Here is a 22,191-nt window from a genome sequence, read left to right as displayed (position 1 = left end):
CTAACTTAATTATGATAGATTGATGGATGGATGGATGGATGGATTGGTTGAAAGTTAGGTGGATGGATGGGTGGATGGATGGATTTAAGTATGTAATCTAAGAAACCCTAACAACCTAACCAATGCTACTTAAAAAACAAACAAGAAAAACAGTTGCACACGTTGCCTTCCTGCGGTTGTGGTGTAATGTAGATAGTGCCATGCATGACGGCCCGTGTCATATGTGTGAATTTAAAAGACATATTCAGTTCACATGAATTCATTTGCATGAATACAAGAATGTGTTGGTAAGAAAGTGATCATCTGAAATGTCAGTCTAACAGCATGTGCCTTTTGTTGGCTGTTTTCGTTAGTAGAGTTTTTGTTTTTATCAGAGCCATGCTGGATGGAAGGGGTTGCAGCAAATGTAAGAGAACACCTTAAAATGGAAGACGACTTTTTTCCTCGCGCAGAACCTCTCACAATCAAAACATGCAAAAGCAAATAGCTTCCTCTTTCACGCAGCATGAACGGAGTAAATCACACATTCTGAGATCTCTCTCTCTCTCTGTGTGTGTCTGAGCATTCGGCTGCTGCCAGTCCCACAGGACAACAGCGAGAGAGAGAGAGAGAACGAGGTTAGAAGAGACAAGGCTTTGATCACTGGCAGACCTGCGTTCAGGAGTCTGTCAGCTCTCTGTGTTTGTGCGCTCCAGCATCAGGCTGGCTGAAGAGTGGCTCAGGCGATGATCAAAGCCAGGGTTAAGTCTCTAATGGAGTTGTCAGTCGAGCTAATCTTTCCCCACCTCTCCCCTGCCAAACCTTTTAACTCCCCTCCAGCAGCATATGCATTTCTCTGCCGTTCTCTCTCTCTCTCTCTCTCTCTCTCTCTCTCTCTCTCTCTCTCTCTCTCTCTCTCTCTCTCTCTCTCTCTCTCTCTCTCTCTCTCTGTCTCTCCATTTACCCCTGTTGTTCTCCTTCCTCCTCCTGTCCTTCTTTACTCTGTTTTAGCTAATCATTGCCAACACTCTCTCCTGTTTTTCTCTTTTCGTCTGATGCTTGTTTGCAAGATATTTCTTCTGTTTTTCATTCATTTCCTCTTTTCTTCTTTCTTTCCTTTCTAGCATCTTTGTTTATTTTCTTTCTTGCTTGTATGCTTCATTCGTACTTACATTTTTTCTTTCTGTCATCACTTCCTACCTTCCCACATCATATCTTCCTTCCTTCCTTCCTTCCTTCCTTCCTTTTCTTGCTTGTTTGCTTCCTTCCTTTTTTGATAGCTTCTTCCTTCCTCCCTCCTTTATTTCTAATCCGTCCGTCCGTCCTTCCTTCCTTCAACATCACTCCCTCCCTACTTTCCTTCCTTTCTTGTCATTTCTTCCTTTCTTTCTTTCTTTCTTTCTTTCTTTCTTTCTTTCTTTCTTTCTTTCTTTCTTTCTTTCTTTCTTTCTTTCTTTCTTTCTTTCTTTCTTTCTTTCTTTCTTTCTTTCTTTCTTTCTTTCTTTCTTTCTTTCCTTCTTTCTTTCTTTCTTTCTTTCTTTCTTTCTTTCTTTCTTGTGTTTTTTTGCATCTTTCTACCTTCCCTCCACTTCCTCCCTTCTTTGCTTTCTTGCTTCTTTCTTCCATTAATTCCTCCCTCTCACACTTACTTTTCCTCCATTTTTTTTATCTTGCACGTCCTTCCGTCCTTCCTTCCTTCCTTCCTTCCTTCCTTCCTTCATTTCTTCCTTTCCTTTGTTTTTTGCATCATTCTACATCACACTGTCTTTCTGCCTTCCCTCTATTTCTTTCCTTCTTTTTTTGCTTGCATTTTCATTTCTACCACCAATTCTTTCTTTCTTGCTTCCTGATTTTAACCTTCCTTTTCTTTTGTTCCTTTCTCACTTCCTTCCTTTTTGCTTTCTTGCTTCTTTCTTCAATTAATTCCTCCCTCCCGCACTTTCTTTTCCTCCTTCCTTTCTTTCTTTCTTTCTTTCTTTCTTTCTTTCTTTCTTTCTTTCTTTCTTTCTTTCTTTCTTTCTTTCTTTCTTTCTTTCTTTCTTTCTTTCTTTCTTTCTTTCTTTTTTGCCTGCAAGTACGTCACAGCACAGTCTGGTCATATCTGGGGCCGTCATGTTCCTCACAATGTGGTTTCTCAGTATTGGTTAACTGCACTGTTGTCTCACTCCCCTCTCTCAGCACAGAAAAAGAAAAGCTCTTGTCATGAGGCGACCGTCTGAGCAGAGCCCAGCACATGTGGTTAGCCCTTGTCTGGATGAAGCTTCAGCTTCTGCTGTGTTCATTAGGGAGGTTTGCGGGGGTGGGTCTGTCTGTGTGGAGAGACTAATGAATGGACACTGAAACACCAGCAGGGACCACACAGCCGTCATGAGCGGCCAAACCTGGGGCGTGCTCCACGTCCGTGGTTCATTGATCCAAACAGAAGGAATAAATGAGCTCAGGTGTCATGCCTCATTCAGAGAGAGAAAGTGGAACAAACAGCATGGAACCACACACATGCAGCTACAAAACATAGGCCTGATTGTTTGTGCTGATCCATGTGGGGTGTGTGTGTGTTTGTAAGCTATCTCTGCCTGTTTGCCATTGTAATTCTGACACATAGAAGTCAAATTACTGCTATTTTGTCTGATTTTGTGAATTGCAACCCTCTCAGACTTCCACTAGTGCAATTTTGCGTAAACCAGTATTATTGTCTATAACCATATTGCATGTTACCGAGACCAAATGTGAAAGACAAATGACTACGGAATAAAGGTTCTTTCGCTCACAGAAGTAATCAAGCATTCCATGATTACCTAGAAAGGCCATGTCGTGCGTCAATGTCTTGATTGCATTCTAATTGGTGGGCTTGGGGAGGTGGGGGTCTTTTAGTACATTTCAGAATGGATTGTGAGATTACATCAGTGTAATGAGAGAACATTTCATAACGTTTAGTGACAAGTTAAGTGCTGGGAAAGACTGGAAATGTCAAACATTGTGTGTTAAATACCCATTAACGTAGCTGTCCAAGCTGAATAACCCATACGTTATTGGGTACAATGTGGGTTTTATCTGGACCAAAAAGGTCTAAAATACCTGGAAAGAGCATTGCCATTTACTTTAATGGTACTGTAGTTTCATTGTACATACACAGATACTTGATTAGCAGTCAATAAATGGTGCATAATAGTGACATTAAGGCATCGACCTAAACTAATTTTGATATTTTCTTATCTGCATCCCTTTCTCTTAGAGGGGGTTGATTTAAACGAATGAAGTATCCAAGCATGTTCTATGTGAGGATGCAGCTCCTGATCTCAATAACCTCCTTTGTGTGCTGTTCTGATTGAAACTTCTTAGTACTCAGAGTTATCTCATAAAGAACCAAGCTTTAAATTTGGGTCTCGCTTTTCTGAGAGAACCACAAAGTTCTCTTCACAGATTAGAGGAGTTGCTTGCCCCAAAATCCCCAGAGCTAAAGATTCTATATGTGTAGAGTGCACGCGTGTTAGTGTATTTGCAGAAGAAAACTCAAAGGAGGGTGCAAAGCACTGCCAGATCCTCCCAATGCATTAACTGGAGCTGCACATGCTGTGCACGCAACCTAAAACACACAGTGACTTCTGGTGTTGACGACAGTGAATAAACATGCCTGCAATAAGCAATGCACTTCAGGCTGGGTTTCTAAGTATATTTTAAAAAGCAATCATCTAAACTGAGCATACTGTATTTAGCAGTACTAAAACATTCTGTGATGCTTGGAGCCTTTTCGCACAGAATTTTCTTTTCTTAATCATTCTTTTTGTCTTGTTCTCCATCCTTAAAACAACAAACTTTTTTTTTTTTTTTTTTTTGAGTAGCAAGATATTAAGACTTATTTTCAGAAAATATACAATATGTAGATTTTTTTTTCTTGCCCCATTGGCAATGTGTTCTCGTTTAAAAAGGTCTAAGCTAGAAAAATAAACACAACTCAAGATACACTACCATTCAAATGTTTGGGGTCAGTAATTTTTTATTTTTTTTGGAAAGAAATAACATTTTTATTCAGACACATGAAATTGCTCAAGACTTCTATTGTTATAGAATATCTCTATTTCAAATAAATAAATGCTGTTCTTTCGAACTTTCTATTCATCAAAGTATCCTGAAAACAAATATCAAGGAATTAAAAAAACAGCCCAGCTATTTTAAACTTTGATAATAATAATAAAAAAAATCTTGAGCACCAAATCAGCATATTAGAATGATTTCTGATGGATCATGTGACTGAAGACTGGAGTAATGATGCTGGAAATTCAGCTTTGCATCACAGGAATAAATTACATTCTAAAATAAGATAAAATAGTTATTTTAAATTGTAATATTTTTCAATATTATGTATTTTAATAACAAAAATGCAGGTAATGCTCTAAGAGTCCTTATAGAGAAATGAAACCACTCAATGCTGCATGGTGTCACGGTGCATAGACCATGGTGTCAACACCTCAATGCATAGACAGATAAAAACGGATAAATTATGATTTCAGCATTTTTTGACTAAAACTGTCCTGTCAGTGCTTCAACCGCTCATACATGCATTGCTTTCGTTAGCTGAGTCATTGTGCGACAGGCCTGGATCATGCACTGCGGGGATAAGGACCCGTCTCACACTGTATCACACATATCGTCTGACAGCCATCTCTGGCCTGTAAACCCCTCTCTCCCTCGGCTCATCTCAGCTTTTTTTCACCCTCTACAATACATGGGGATTACTTTCTATGTTTGAATTTGCGTTTTTCCGATAGGGTGTGTGTGTGAGAGAGAGCCACATACTGACCTCATGCATAACAAGGAGAAAGCTTTTGATTAAGTCATTTCCTGATTTGAGAGTATAATTGAACACCCTGCAGAATCTGCATTTACAGCCTCGACGAACAATTCAGAAAGGGCAGAAGTTAATTTGTCCTTTGTCCCAGATATTTCAGATCAATTTTCTCACCCCGGACTTGAGAAAAGTGCTTTGTGGCTTTGTTTTTCAGCACTTTAATGCATTTTGTGTCTGTTTATTTCCAGTGGCTCCTACACTCAGACCGTAAAAATGTACTGAGCTCTTCTGCATTCCATCTAACTTGACATACTGTGCATGTTCCCCTTTGATTTTGACTCAACTTCCCCACTTTTCTATTATATTTTAATGTAAAAAGATTGGAAAATGGACATTATTTGTTGAGCCAGCCTTGTAGAATAGGCAGTGCTGTTACTGTGTGTGTGTGTGTGCGTGCGTGCGTGTGTGTGCGTGTGTGTATTCGTCTTCAAAGCTGATTCATGAAGGATCTAACAAGTATATGATTTAGTAAAAGTATTGAAACATCTAGATATTATAGATAAGTAGATTTCCATTTCCACAAGGATTTATCAGCAGCAAAAGTTTCAATCTTAACTTGCCTCAGGTTTTAGTATTTAATTCTGTTTCAAATCAAATGTCGCTTTAGAGCCGCTTTTCCGTTTTCATGACACTCTGTGTGTCTAGTTTTTTGTTGAGTGTGCACTATTTATTATACAAAATAATCATATTACAGTGACCCAGTCAATGGTTACATTTTGAATGCCGTACATTTTAACTATGTAAGTTCAAAGGAGTTTCTCAAGCTTATAGTTCATAATAGTTTATAGTACTATACATTTTATTTATAAAAGTATACATTTTATTTTTATTAAAATCCAAAATACACCTTATGGTTAATATATTATATATTAATTAATTAATTGATTATTGACTAATCGATTCTAAAATAAAAGTTTTAGATATTTTTATTTATAAAAATACATTTAATATCTTCATTTACCACCACGTAGAAATGAATTGATTGCTTTGTTAAAAGAACGAAAGTGTTTACCATTCTGTATACATGAAAATATTTTTTCTTATATTTCAATTCTGAGATGTTTCTTACGGTGACCGGGAGGGGACATGTTCGGTTCACTTATTTTTGTCGTGGCCACAACATATAAACTCGTGGGAACGTGATATTAAGTCGTGGGAACGTCATAATATCTCGTGGGAACGTCATATTAAGTCGTGGCCACGAGATCATTTTGTTGAGGGAACGATATATTTTTCTCGTGGCCACGAGATCATTTTGTTGAGGTAACGACATCATTATGTCGTGGCCACGCGTTGAGGGAGCCACAGCGGCCAATACTGTAACCGTACCATAGACTGGGCTAAAGCAGAGATGGAGATGACAGAAGAAATAATATTTTACTTTAAATTAGAAATGTCATATAAAGATATAGTGCGTCTTTGGCATTAAGACATGGGTACGTTATAAGTGAAAGACACATGAAGCGCATACTTAGACTTAGTCGCACGCATATAGGGACCGTCTCAAAATTACATGCGACATTGGCATAAACATTTCTAACTTCAACAGCAGACAATGACTTACAGTCATGTACATTGTCTCATGTATGATGCACACCTTTTAGATTGTTAAATCATAACAATGCTAAATCATATGCAAATATTGTAGGCCTATTTCACATACTGTATGGGATCATACACAAAATATGACAATATTTAAAGCTCAATATCATTTGAAGACAATGACTTAGTCATAAAACCAACTGTATATTGTTAATATAGGTCTCATGTATGATGCACACCTTTAATATTTTTGATATTTATGACAATAAACTGCTAAATCATATGCAAATATTGTAGGCCTATTTCACATACTGTATGGGATCATACACAAAATATGAGAATATTTAAAGCTCAATATCATTTGAAGACAATGACTTAGTCATAAAACCAACTGTATATTGTTAATATGTCTCATGTATGATGCACACCTTTAATATTTTTGATATGACAGTAAACTGCTATCATATGCAAATAATGCTATGTATTTCACTACTGTGTGGGATCATATACAGAATATGACCACATTTAAAGCTCAATAGCATTTGAAGACAATGACTTAAAGTCATAAAACCAACTGTACATTGTTCATCTAGGTGTCAGGTAGGCTATGTGGCAGTCGTGAAATAGGCCTACAATATTTGCATATATGATTTAGCAGTTTATTTTCATAAATATCAAAAATCTAAAAGGTGTGCATCATACATGAGACCTGGGTGAACAGTGTACAGTTGGTTTTATGACTGTAAGTCATTGTCTTCAAATGCTATTGAAGTTAGAAATGTTTATGCCAATGTCGCATGCAATTTTGAGACGGTCCCTAAATATGCGCGCGACAAAGTCTAAGTATGCGCTTCATGTGTCTTTCACTTATAACGTACGCATGTCTTAATGCCAAAGACCGCACTATATCTTTATATGACATTCCTAATTTAAAGTAAAATGTTATTTCTTCTGTCATCTCCATCTCTGCTGTAGCCCAGTCTATGGTACGGTTACAGTATTGGCCGCTGTGGCTCCCTCAACGCGTGGCCACGACATAATGATGTCGTTACCTCAACAAAATGATCTCGTGGCCACGAGAAAAATATATCGTTCCCTCAACATATGATCTTGAGGCCACGACTTTGCATCGCGTGGCCACGACATAATGATGTCGTTACCTCAACAAAATGATCTTGTGGCCACGACTTAATATGACGTTCCCACGAGATATTATGACGTTCCCACGAGTTTATGTTGTGGCCACGACAAAAATAAGTGAACCGAACATGTCCCCTCCCGGTCACCGTAGTTTCTAGCATTAGATGGGACCACCAATGTTCTTTGACTGTGGCACAGACACAAAACAAATAACAAATAGACAAATGGCGCCATGGGCGACAGGAAAAATGTCAGAGATTCCCAACACAATAATCCTGTGTGTGATGGGAATTTAGGTCTCATAAAGTGTTGAGAGGGATCATGTTGGGTCTTCACACATACTCACAGGAAGTAGTGCCCTTGTGTTTCCCCCCTCTTAGCCCATATGGAGGTATAGTGCTCAATGCAGAGTGGAATGAATATGGAACATCCATCTATCACGATGATGGAGGAGAGAGTATGAGAAGTGTGCACATAGCTGGAGGCCAGTGGAGATAACAGTAAGGGCACAAAAGGTTGTTTCCCTGAAAAATGATCCACTGAGAACAGCTTATCACCTTTGTAGTGCACACACACACACATAAACACAAGCACATCTGGCTGGAAGCAGTCATATAGATAATGTCATATGCTTTTCGCTGTCATGTAAAATTCACACCTACAGTAAAATATTTACATTTTTAATCTGCTCATGCTAAACTATTAGTCACGTGGTGCAATGTCAAGAAGTCCCCATTTTGTGATTATTAACATAATTCATTACGTTTCAGCTATATTTCAGCACATATCTATTGACACTGCCTATACAGTTCAGCTCACAGTCAGTCCTATACTGGTGCTTTGGTTTACTTTTGTCAAACAATCTTAATAGACTGAATAGACACTTTTATTTTTAAACTTTTATTTTTAATCTTTTATTTTTCATATATATATATATATATATATATATACACATACATATATATATACCTTTTTACCTGCTTCCTGTACCAAATCCAAACCCTCTCTTAGAGTAGAATATGCATCTGGAAAAGATTGACTGTGATTTTCCCCTCTCAAGTGCAAGTGCATTAGGGCACAGATGAAGAGTTGTGAAAAACAGCACATCAATTACAGTCATTTGGAGGGCAGAGGAAGACAAAAGCAGAGAGACGACACATTTATGTGTATGTGTGCGGGGCCTGTGGGTTGTACTTTGATACAGAGGTTGTGCAGTTGATTTTGATTAAGAGCCCTTGATGATTACCTTTTCCTGCCAGGGTGTGCATGATACGTGCATTTGATGAAGAAAATGGCTGTGCCCACACTCCCATTTGGGTGGCTCACGACTCAGTCTGTTTAAGCAAAGCTGTTGTCCAAAAACATGGTGTGTTTTTGATTCTGCTTTGTTTGGCTTCTCTTAGCAGAAATATGGAGGCCCTCGTGAGTATGGGGTGCCAACTAAGTAAAGAAAAAACATCATCATGTATGAGGAGGCATTTTGTAATAGTGATTTTTTTTTTTTTTTTCGCAGTTAAGGGTGTGTAAAAAATGTAAAAACATTACTTTTCTTAGGTTTTTGGGTGTTTCTTAATCCTACTTAACCACTTTATCAGTACGCATTATCAGTAATAATAATTTAAACTCATGTGTGCGTATGTTTTTTTTGTTGTTGTTGTTGTTGTTGTTGTTTTACAGTTTTGTACAGTGCTCATCCAAGCAGATTTCAGAGTCTGAACTATTCGTTTTATTATGATTCATTTTATTATGATTAATCAGAAAAAAAAATGTCTGGAATTCTATTTTAGCATAAACAATCACACACATCAACATTAAACGCTGTGTTTACTAACCCTAATCTTCTTTCTCCTACAGCTACACAAGTCAGCCCCTCAGAGCTTCAAGACGTGTTCCAGGAAACCTCCTCTAACATCTTTCAGATCAATGCTAACGGTGAGTTTAAAAAGCCTCCAAATATTCTGACCTTGATTTTAAACCATAAAGGATGGCATGAGGTGAAAGCATGGAAGTTTCTGTCTGTTCTTTTCAGTGGTAACACTAGAGAAGAATCTTCAATCGTTGGGAACATCCAGAGATACAGCAGAGCTACGGCAGAGTTTGTAAGTCTACACACACACACACACACACACACACACACACACACACACACACACACACACACACACACTCACAAACACACAGTTGCGCTTACACCATGGCGGGTTGCTATTTACATGGTGGAATTTGCAAGCGGAAAGACAGAACTCTTCTCTAGCGAGGAAACGGATCTACTCGTGCGCGAGGTTAAAGTGCGCAAGCAGACCATTAACGGGACAAGCCGGATTCAACCATATCTTTATGTACACAATATTCATCTTTTACATTGTTATCCTTTTATTTTTTATATTTGGCTAGTTTGTGTGCTGCTGCATGTCCCTGTGTGTGTAATAAGTAGAGTGTATGCGCGTTGTGGACCCACCTATAGGCACATATTACTAATGTGATCTTTAAAGGTGAACTAAGTAACTTTTTTTTACCTTAACTGAACAGCTTCGGAGTCATTGGAATGGTTATATTACTTATTTCGGGTTGAATGGTGGTTGTTTCGCACCCCCCGGTGCCCGTGAGCGGAAAATACACACTTGCAACTTTGAGCCAGCGGGCCGCCGGCCGCCGCGTCAGGAAGTCTCGCGTGATATCAGGTCTCGCGATGTAAACAATTGCTTTACGGCCAAAAGAAATCTGCTAAAATGCTGTCATTATTGCGCTCCCTCACGCTGTCCGAACCCGAATGAAGAAGACGTTTTGAAGAATGTACCATCTGCTTTGATGTCGTTGATCTATAGCCTCTGGTGTCTGAGAATCACCGACGAGTTTTTACAACAGTGTTGTCAAATATCTATTCCGAAGCTGTGGGGGGAGCTCTAGAGAGAAACCTGCGAGCAAAAAGCGAGAATACAGCGAACAAATCCCGAAGCTACTGAGTGCTGCTTTAAATAACAAAACAATACTACAATAATACTGACTTTAGACCAGGTTTTTGTTGGTCAATAACGCAGTCTATTTCAGTTGCATCAAAATACCAATGCACCTGAACACACCTCGTTTTCAGACCAGCAGACCATGGGCGAACAGATGGGCGCAAATGCATTTGCTATTTAAACAACGTGGCGCAAGACGTAAAAAAGATAACTGCATCGGGCTGAAACTAGCAAGAAACACTTGCGTCGCGCCTGGCGCCACATTGTGCCGAGTGTTTGATAGGGCCCACACACACATTGTGTTTTCATGTTTTATCCAGACTTTCCATAGACATAATGATTTTTATACTGTACAAACTGTATATTCTATCCCCTTACACTAACCCTACCCCTAAACATACTCATCACAGAAAACTTTCTGCATTTTTACATTTTCAAAAAACATCACTTAGCATGGTTTTCCTCATGGGGACCCAAAAATGTCCCCACAATAACAAGGATTTCGGATATTGACATCTTTGCGGAGACATTTTGAGATCTCTCCCTATGGAGGATCCCTTTACCACTCTACAGATAAAGCGTTGCCGGAAAATTCGTTTCGCGTACCTACACCGAAGTGACAAAATAAAATAAAAGTCTGTACCAAATGTATAAGGAAAGCCCAGTACTTTGTTTAGGCTTGGTCTGTAGGGAATTCCAAACCTGCGCACATACAGTATATTCAAACGCACATAACTATAGAACCAATTCTTAATGTGCATGTGAACGCCATCAGCGTTTATCACAGGTTTGCGTTTAAATTCTGTGTAGAGAGAATGGTGTCGTCTTAGCTTAATTTAATAACAAATGATATTTGCGACGGAAGCGAATCAATCAAAACTAACTTTAGCTGGAAAATAACTTTATTAAAGAACCGCAATAAAGCCAAAACAATCTCTGTTACCCTAAAATATACATTTGTCTCTGTAAAGCTGCTTTGAAACAATCTACATTGTTAAAAGCGCTATATAAATGAGGATGACTTGACTGACTTGACATTTTGGAGACACACACACGCAAACCTATGCATGCAAGCTAAAGGTAATTTGACCTTTTTCATATATCGATATCGATATATATATACTCCCAGGACCTTTTATCGCCGCAGAGAAAAGCAGATTTGTGCTCCATTATGATGTCATGATATTCTCTCACAGGCCTTCAGTGGTTTTAATAGCTTCCCTTTTGCTGACTCTCTATAGAGCACTTTGAAACAGAGTAACATCTTGAGCGCTCACTCTCACTGTTTCATCACCTTCCGCCCAGCATGTATTGTTTACTCATCTGACTGTTGTAGTCAGGATGCCACAATTACTAAATTATTTTCCGATGACAAAGTAGTTGGTCTGGAATTGCTGTTGTTTGAAATGCATTACACAATCTGTGTCCAGTGGCGGCTCATCAATTATATCGGCCATTTTTTTGTTAATGAAAGCATTGCAAACCTAATACTGTTTTGGGTGTGTGTGATTGTTCACCCCCCCCCCCCCCCCCCCACCATCCCTAAGGTGCAACATGACATCTTTTGTTAGCTATAAAGCCTTTGGGCAGATTGGCTGCCTAAAACTAAATGAGATGAGCAGCAATGTCTTTCTACTGCTACACCCTCTGCTGTTCTTGTGGAGTGACTGCACATTATACAATAAAGAATTATGAGCTAAAATTACATCACAAAGGCATAACAGTGCAACATTTCCCTTGTGTACTGCTGCAGTCTTGTCCTGTGTGGAATTGAACGAAGTGTAGGTTTATTGCAGACAGCCAGTCTCAAGCATACCTGAGTCATTAGCCAATGTGAAAAGTGTAGTGTGCAAGATATGCGTTTTTTGTTTTTTTTTTATCCATTCATTAGCGTCTGCATGTATATTCAGCAAAGTTGCACCTGCTTCTCTCGCTTTTTCTTTGCATCACATTTTTAGTCTTTCTTAGAACTCTTCATTAGGGATGGGCATTCCCATTCAATTGCAGTTCCTTAATGATTCTGTTAATGATTCTTTTAGTAATTTAAGAACAATTGAACCAAACTATATCCTATTATTTGGTGAGAGTGAGATATTTTAATTACAAAATGAATGAAGGACAAAATTCTGTTATTGTGTACACCTTTGACTAAATGTTGGTGTAGGAACATCCACCTGAAATAACAATGTTTTAAAGGGTAGTTCACCCAGAAATGTTGTTTCAAACTGGCATAAATTACTTTCTTCTATGGAACAGAAAACTTCTATGGAACAATGCAACAGTTGGTCACTCTTTTCCATGCAGTTACAAAGAATGGGGGTCAAAAAAATAAAAAAAAGAATAATAAAAAAATAAAGGTAGTTTCTATTAGCCATACCCTAGTCTCAGCCTCAGACATCAAGCCCACAGACCATTGGCTAAACGTCTGATACTTACGGCACACAAAATTGGAAACTCTTCAGGAGTTTTGAAATAGTCATCTGATTGGCTGAATTCTACAAGATTTTCAGGAGACGTGCGTGTCATGTTATTTAACGGTTCGCCTGGATATAAAGATGCCGTGACTGCGACGCCAAACCCCCTTATGGAAGAAGCAAGCTGTTGTGTTTACAACCGTGACAACGAGCGCTTATCAAGATCAACTAAACGCTTTTCAAAAGTATGTGAAGTATTTAAAGTTCACAGCATAGACTCTTTAGAATACGTCAAGGAATTTTACAAACTTTTATTGTAGGGCAGAGTTCCTCAAACTCGATCCTGGAGGGCCGCTGTCCTGCACAGTTGAGCTCCAACCCTGATCAAACACACCTGAGCAAGCTAATCAATGTCTTCAGGATCACTAGAAACTCACAGCTAGGTGTGTTTGATCAGGGTTGGAGCTAAACTGTGCAGGACAGTGGCCCTCCAGGACCGAGTTTGAAGAACCCTGTTGTAGGGGCATCGACGTTACATTTTCATGCCCCTAAACATGAGGCGGGAAAAAATCAAATGTGATTGGTTGCTTTACATGTCAGTCAAACTGACTCTGGGCGGTCCTTGGCCAATGAAAGCTGCTATGGAGTCCAGACCTTCTGCCGTCAGTCTGAAGGTCTGGCTATGTGAGACTAGTCATATCCTATATTCCAAGTTTTCTTTCTGAAGCCATTTGATACAAAGTGATCATTATTCACTGTAAATCTTGGCTTCTGTTCTACTGTATTTGGCATGTTAATGAGGGATCATGAGTGATGTTTTGTTTTTGTTTTGTTTTTGTTAGTTTTTTTTTTATTAGATCTTTCCAATGAATCCAGTTCACAATGCATGGAAAAGAGTGACCTGTCAATTTTTTTTTTAATGTTTAACAGAAATCTGGGTTAGATGAGAAAATGATGGCAGAATTTGGTAACACTTTATTAACAGTGTCCTTGTTACATATGTTACATGTACTTACCATTGTAATTATGCATAATTACATGCAACTAACCCTCAACCAAACCCTAATCCTACCATAACCCGATAGTAAGTACGTGTTGTTAATTAATATTACTCAGTACTTATACACACACACACACACACACACACACACACACACACACACACACACACACACACACACACACACACACATTATCTGTCTGTCTGTCTGTCTGTCTGTCTGTCTGTCTGTCTGTCTGTCTGTCTGTCTGTCTGTCTGTCTGTCTGTCTGTCTATCTGTCTATCTATCTATCTATCTATCTATCTATCTATCTATCTATCTATCTATCTATCTATCTATCTATCTATCTATCTATCTATCTATCTATCTCTCTATCTCTCTATCTCTCTATCTCTCTATCTCTCTATCTATCTATCTATCTATCTCTCTATATATATACACACTCTAACAATGACGCCTTAAAGTGTAATCCAGAATTTTTATTTAACACACTCAACAGTTAAGTCAACACTCAACTCAACAGATAACACAACAACACATCTCTGATTTAATCAGTGATTGATTCTACCTGATAACAAGAGTTTCAGACTGATTTGTGTCTTTTTGAGTGATTCGTTCAAAAATGGAAGCACATTAATATTGACATATTAAATACCATAATCGTTGTAGCCCACGTTTTTTTTTTTTTTTTTTTTTGCTGTTTCTTATTTGACCTTGAATGTGCTTCCTTTCATGCCAGGCTTAATCCTGCTGCTCCAAACAGGGCACTTGACAGCAACCCCTTCTCCCGCTCTCTCTCTATTGCTCGCTCTCTGACTCTGCCCGTTTTCTTACTCTTTCTGCCCTTTGCTGCACCCCAGCCATGATTTTATTACATCCAGTTTCCACGGAAACCTTGCAGTTTCAGGGTCATACCTCCCAGATGGCGATATGTCGCCCAAAGGCCCTGGCAGACTGCCCCCCACCCCCTCCTGCCCAAAACTTCCTCACACACACAGACACACGCACAAACATTTGCACACTCTACAATGTCACAGGCAAGCCAAGATACAGACTTCCAGTGCACTAAAAATCTACTGACTTCAGAGACTGGCAATATAAGAGACAGATGAGGCACATGGCTACTGTTTTGTGTGTATTTTATTGCATGACTGAATCTATAAAAATGTTTCTTATTAACCTGTAGAAATGGAACAATATCTTAAAATCTCTTGAGTAAACAGCATGCAATCTACTGTTCAAAATTTTGGGCTCAGTAAGAATAATACTTAATAAGTTATACTTATTTAGCAAGGATGCATTCAAATGATTTACCTATTTGAGGTAAATAATTGAGGTAAAGGTAAAAGATCTATTAAGATTCTATATAGATTTTAAGATTCTGTTTCAGGTAAATGTTGTTAAATCTTTCTGAACTTTCTATTCCTCAAAGAATCCTGATTCCCACAATATTGAGCAGCACAACTGTTTTCAACGTGACTAAAAATAATAAATGTTTCTTGAGCAGCAAATCAGCATAGAATGATTTCTGAAGGATCATGTGACACTGAGTAAGACTGGAGTAATGATGCTGAAAATTTAGGTTTGTCATCACAGGATTAAATTGCATTTTAAATATATTAAAATAGGAAACAATTGTTTTAAATTGTAAAAAAATATTTCACAATTGATTGATTAAATGCGGCCTTGGTGAGCATTACAACTTACAACTCATAAGTGTTTGCACACGTTCGATGCGTCTCATTCCAGTGAAAAATCACTTGGCTAATTAAATTTGACCCATCTTTGTAATCGTAGAAACACACGCAGCAAAACTAAGTGGATTAATCGTTCACACCCTCTGTTTGTCATTGTGCTCGTTAGAGCATTACACATTCCGCTTTTTTGCATACGGGGCTTCTGAGAGACGCTCTTCGTCTTTGGAGTGGAGGACACACTGCACTGTCCGTCCTCTTCTATGCTGAGGATTCTGTAGACAGAAGGTGAGCCTTATGCTGAGAAGCATGTGAGGACCAAAACTACATTCAAGTAGATGGTGGTACTGAAAAACACCCTTAAACCGCCTTGAATGTTGACCCAAATATAAAACGTGTGGCATTATTTACTCTCTTTACTTATTTTCTTTTGTAGACCAAAAAAAAGAGATGTTACGTGTATGGAATGCCAGACCTGACATATTAATAAATAAATACATAAATGAATATATGAAGAAATGTGCAAATAAAATAAAAAACAAATGAGTATTTATACTTTTATTTTCTTATTTATCTATAATTTTAGTTATTTCCACTTCTATTTATTTTCACATTTATGTATATACAGTATGTATTTACGTCTACATTTATTTATTTCCACATTTATTTATTTTCAGATTTATTTATTTCCATGTTTATTTATTTCCACATTTATTTACATAAATGTGAAAATAAATAAAAGTGGAAATAAATAAATGCATAAATAAATAAATGAAAAAAAAAATAAATGTGGAAAAATACAATTATAGATAAATAAGATTACTATTTATATATAACAATTTATTAAAAATAATTTTTTACATTTCTTCGTAAATGTATTTATGTATTTATTTATGTATTTTTGTTTTTTTACATTTCTTCGTATATTTATTTATTTATTTATGTATGTATTTATTTATTAATTAATACGTCAGGCCTGGCATTCCATATACGTGTACATACACTTTATAAAATTCTGGGTTGTTTCAACCCATGTTTGGGTTCAAATATTGGGTTTAAAAATGTAAACTATTTTAACCAACGGTTGGGTTTGTCCATATTTGACCCAAAAATGGGTTGAAACAACCCAGGAATTTTTAGAGAGCATGTTTTATTAATTTATATGCAAACATGAACACGATTTCACAAGAACTAGCAGATGAGAGACTTTTCAGTGAGTAACAACTTAAATTGTGTTTTTTTCTCTCACACAAAGCTATCGTATGACTTTAGAAAAATTGGCTGTAAGAATTTTGGGTGCCTTTTGTAGTTTCTGGAGCTTGACAGCCTCTAGTCACAATTCACATACTTTCATTGTATGGAAAAGGGCAGTACCATTCAAAAACTTATTTTGTTTTCAAAGGAAGAAAGAAAGTTTGAAATATAGGTTTGAAAAAACATGCGGGTAAGGAAATGATGACCAAAGTTTTCATTTTCTGGGTGAACTATTCTTTTTTTAAGTCCCCCCCCCCCCACACACACACACTCTTTTTAAAAAACACAACATGAATAATTGAGGGTATTTTTTTTTCCTTGTCCCATATCAGCTACCATAGTTTAGCACACGTTGCAAATCAGATATTATATTCAGTATAATACAACACAACATTTTGGTGAATTGGTGGCTAATTATGAATTTGTCTCATTTGTTCATTTTTTGGATGGTCTGCTTACGCACTGGAGACAAGTATAGGGGTGGAAATTCATGCTTGCTTTTTTCCTAATAATAGTACAAATTAATATGAAAATGCCTGCTTGAAAAATTATCGGGGTTTCCCTTGAAATCAGGTTTGTATATCATATCTGTGATTACCTTTCTTGTATACAGGCAATCATATGTATTGTAATACTTATGTAGAAAACATACCCAGTATCAGATACGACACTAATATTATGATTCAGAAATGCAATATTGGCGGAAGACCAAGCTCGTGTATTATTAATCGTCTGATCTCCTAACCAAATGCAAAGTTAAGTATGCATTATCAGAGCAATCAGAAAATGAACAGATGATTAAAAGCGACTTCTCCATCACCTAAAGCTTTCAAAGCAAAACAAGTGCAATTTACTTGCAAACTCTTCTAGTTAATTTCACTTCTATTAAAACCCCCACTTAATCAATGTAGTGTGAAATATATTATTCATAAAACCAACATGCCAAATATGCTTAATGAAAAATGCATCATAAAGACCATTAGCTAAATTAAGCCTCTTCTGAAACCTGTTGTGAATGTTCTGTCCCTGCACACAAATAACTAATCGCGAGTTTCAGTAGCCCTTTTTGTGAGTATCATTTTTTGAGCCATTTTGAGATATGTAGTCTTTGTCATTTTGATGTTTGGCATCATTGCACAAACTTTGCCTTACCTGAAAATGTCAGGATGGTGTCCGTCAACATGACTGATCCAGTATGCGTCATTACCCCAGGTCGGGATCGGTGCTTAATGGCACGTTACGATGGGATAATTGTTTTCTGCTCATTAACCTTACATCTTCTCTGCTCAGTGGGCAAGTCAACCTGTGGACACTCAGTTCTTTCACAAAGAGTGCAAGATGAGTACACCGGAATATTTATCAATGCTCCAGTTCTGAAGTGGAGACCTTTAGTTTTAAGCTGTTGGGGTGACAGCATATAATTAGTTATGTTTATTTTTGTTTGCCGTGCAGTTAAGTGGTGAAACCAAAATCTTTTAATGAGAATGGAGAGAAAGAAGCCACAATACAAACACATTTAGATAAACATTGCACTGACTTGTTAAAACTAATACCACAGCTGCTAATAGCAGGTGAATTGAGAACATTTACCAGCCTATAATGATCTAGGCTGCGTTTCCCGAAACCTTCTTAACGCTATGTCGTTCTTAAGTTACACCTTAAGCTGGACCTTATTGATAATATGTGTTTCTCGAAACGTTCTTAGTTAAGTATACCTTCTGTAAGTCATACGTTCGGAAGGTTGGTCTGGACCACTCTTAGCTTTACCTTGACCTGTTGCAGGTCTATACAAATATAATTCTGAAGTTTTAATACACCCAGACAGTGTTCAATTAGGCTAATTCAAGTGTTTTCATGCAAAGAATAAAATTGTCATTACACTGATTGTTGTTATTTTAAATTATATTATTAAATATACTATATTATTTATTTAGTTAAAGAGTGCTTTTAAAGGCCAGTGAAAGCATAGGTTACTGTCAGTCCTATTTGGATGATAATATTGTTTCTCATGGGCTGTATTTTAAAAATTGACAGGGGTAAGTCAGTGATTTTAGTGCCGTCCGAATCCATAATGTCAGTGTTTTTTCTCTCCCAACCCACGTAAAAATCCCTGGCCAAATTAGTACCTATACTGTTTTTTGACAAACAGGTCGTGTGGTAATTTAATTGCCGTCTGAATCCATATCTCTGAGTTTACAAGAAGAGATTCAAAATTCACTGTTTTAATCCTTTTTGATCACTGCCGAGCACCGTACGTAAGATGTACACTTTTATTACTGAAATGCTGGAAAGTATTTACAAGAACAATATTTCATCGCAACTCCACCACAGCGAACAAAAATGGGAAAGAGAAGAAAGCACTTAAAAATTTGAAATGCTATCATGGCAGCAATATATGATACAATTTTAAAATACAGTGAGAAAAATAAGTATTTGAACACCCTGCTATTTTGCAAGTTCTCCCACTTCTCCCACATCATGGAGGGGTCTGAAATTCTCATCGTAGGTGCATGTCCACTGTGAGAGACATAATCTAAAAAAAAAAATCCAGAAATCACAATGTATGATTTTTTTACTATTTATTTGTATGATACAGCTGCAAATAAGTATTTGAACACCTGAGAAAATCAATGTTAATATTTGGTACAGTAGCCTTTGTTTGCAATTACAGAGGTCAAACGTTTCCTGTAGTTTTTCACCAGGTTTGCACACACTGCAGGAGGGATTTTGGCCCACTCCTCCACACAGATCTTCTCTAGATCAGTCAGGTTTCTGGGCTGTCGCTGAGAAACACGGAGTTTGAGCTCCCTCCAAAGACTCTCTATTGGGTTTAGGTCTGGAGACTGGCTAGGCCACGCCAGAACCTTGATATGCTTCTTACAGAGCCACTCCTTGGTTATCCTGGCTGTGTGCTTTGGGTCATTGTCATGTTGGAAGACCCAGCCTCGACCCATCTTCAATGCTCTAACTGAGGGAAGGAGGTTGTTCCCCAAAATCTCGCAATACATGGCCCCGGTCATCCTCTCCTTAATACAGTGCAGTCGCCCTGTCCCATGTGCAGAAAAACGGCCTCAAAGCATGATGCTACCACCCCCATGCTTCACCGTAGGGATGGTGTTCTTGGGATGGTACTCATCATTCTTCTTCCTCCAAACACGTTTAGTGGAATTATGACCAAAAAGTTCTATTTTGGTCTCATCTGACCACATGTCTTTCTCCCATGACTCCTCTGGATCATCCAAATGGTCATTGGCAAACTTAAGACGGGCCTTGACATGTGCTGGTTTATGCAGGGGAACCTTCCGTGCCATGCATGATTTCAAACCATGACGTCTTAGTGTATTACCAACAGTAACCTTGGAAAAGGTGGTCCCAACTCTTTTCAGGTCATTGACCAGCTCCTCCCGTGTAGTTCTGGGCTGATTTCTCACCTTTCTTAGGATCATTGAGACCCCACGAGGTGAGATCTTGCATGGAGCCCCAGTCTGAGGGAGATTGACAGTCATGTTTAGCTTCTTCCATTTTCTAATGATTGCTCCAACAGTGGACCTTTTTTCACCAAGCTGCTTGGCAATTTCCCCGTAGCCCTTTCCAGCCTTGTGGAGGTGTACAATTTTGTCTCTAGTGTCTTTGGACAGCTCTTTGGTCTTGGCCATGTTAGTAGTTGGATTCTTACTGATTGTATGGGGTGGACAGGTGTCTTTATGCAGCTAACGACCTCAAACAGGTGCATCTAATTTAGGATAATAAATGGAGTGGAGGTGGACATTTTAAAGGCAGACTAACAGGTCTTTGAGGGTCAGAATTCTAGCTGATAGACAGGTGTTCAAATACCAATTCAGCACCATCGCCACGGACAGCACCGGGTAACGTCGCACGTAAGAAGGTATATCTTAAGCAGCTTTCTAAGGTATGCTTCGGTGAACACGCCTAGTAATGGTATACCTTTAGTTAAGTTATACCTTAAGAGTCTTCGTAGCACGCTAAGAGACAACGTTATCGGAAACGCAGCCCTATACTACTGATCTATACTGATCTATACTGATTGTAGTTTTAATGGTAAACAACTAAAAATGCTTTGTTAAACCTGATAATCAATTCAATCAATTCCCTTACTATATATGGTGAGAAACTAGGAACAATTAATGTAATTTTACAACAAAATACTGTTAAACGTACAGTTTTTGAGTTATCTTATAATTTACAGTGAAAAAACATAAAATTACATTACCAGAATTCCATGTGTCACTTCGTATTTGATGGTTTTTCATATAAATATCTGTCTTTTTTTGTGTTAACACAGAATAAACCATCTCATGACCAATTCGTACAAGTGAGTACGAGTTGGCTAATTTGTCTAAACCCCAGTGATGGGTAGGTTTAGGGGCGGGGTCAGGGGTAGGTCATTCGTACGAATTCATACGAATTGGGCAACTCGTAAAATATGTACGATTTGGCAAAAATCTTACAAATTTGTATGAATCAGCCACCTCGTAAAATTCGTACAAATGACCGAATGACATTAGCCAACTCGTACTCACTTGTATATATATATATATATGTTATTAGGAACACCTGTTCAATTTCTCATCAATGCAATTATCTAATCAACCAATCACATGGCAGTTGCTTCAATGCATTTAGGGGTGTGGTCCTGGTCAAGACAATCTCCTGAATTCCAAACGGAATGTCAGAACGGGAAAGAAAGGTGATTTAAGTAATTTTGAGCGTGGCATGGTTGTTGGTGCCAGACGGGCCGGTCTGACTATTTCACAATCTGCTCAGTTACTGGGATTTTCACGCACAACCATTTCTAGGGTTTACAAAGAATGGTGTGAAAAGGGAAAAAACATCCAGTATGCGGCAGTCCTGTGGGCGGAAATGCCTTGTTGATGCTAGAGGTCAGAGGAGAATGGGCCGACTGATTCAAGCTGATAGAAGAGCAACTTTGACTGAAATAACCACTCGTTACAACCGAGGTATGCAGCAAAGCATTTGTGAAGCCACAACACGCACAACCTTGAGGCGGATGGGCTACAACAGCAGAAGACCCCACCGGGTACCACTCATCTCCACTACAAATAGGAAAAAGAGGTTACAATTTGCAAGAGCTCACCAAAATTGGACAGTTGAAGACTGGAAAAATGTTGCCTGGTCTGATGAGTCTCGATTTCTGTTGAGACATTCAGATGGTAGAGTCAGAATTTGGCGTAAACAGAATGAGAACATGGATCCATCATGCCTTGTTACCACTGTGCAGGCTGGTGGTGGTGGTGTAATGGTGTGGGGGATGTTTTCTTGGCACACTTTAGGCCCCTTAGTGCCAATTGGGTATCGGTTAAATGCCACGGCCTACCTGAG

At 38.2% G+C, this 22,191-nt stretch overlaps 1 protein-coding gene across 1 annotated transcript in view; it reads left to right on the top strand.

The window, feature by feature from the left end:
* Nucleotides 1–22,191, top strand: part of tsnare1 (T-SNARE Domain Containing 1) — a 131,956-nt gene that overhangs the window by 36,088 nt on the left and 73,677 nt on the right. The window contains exons 3-4 of the mRNA XM_081388397.1: nt 9,362–9,439; nt 9,537–9,606. Of these exons, the coding sequence (XP_081244523.1) occupies nt 9,362–9,439; nt 9,537–9,606 (148 nt within the window). The remainder of the gene's footprint in view (nt 1–9,361; nt 9,440–9,536; nt 9,607–22,191) is intronic.

Source organism: Scardinius erythrophthalmus (assembly GCF_964197995.2).
Source record: "Scardinius erythrophthalmus genome assembly, chromosome: 16".
In the NCBI taxonomy this organism is placed as follows: domain Eukaryota; kingdom Metazoa; phylum Chordata; class Actinopteri; order Cypriniformes; family Leuciscidae; genus Scardinius; species Scardinius erythrophthalmus.
The sequence above is the reverse complement of the archived record's forward strand: the minus strand, read 5'-3'. Positions and strand labels throughout refer to the sequence as shown.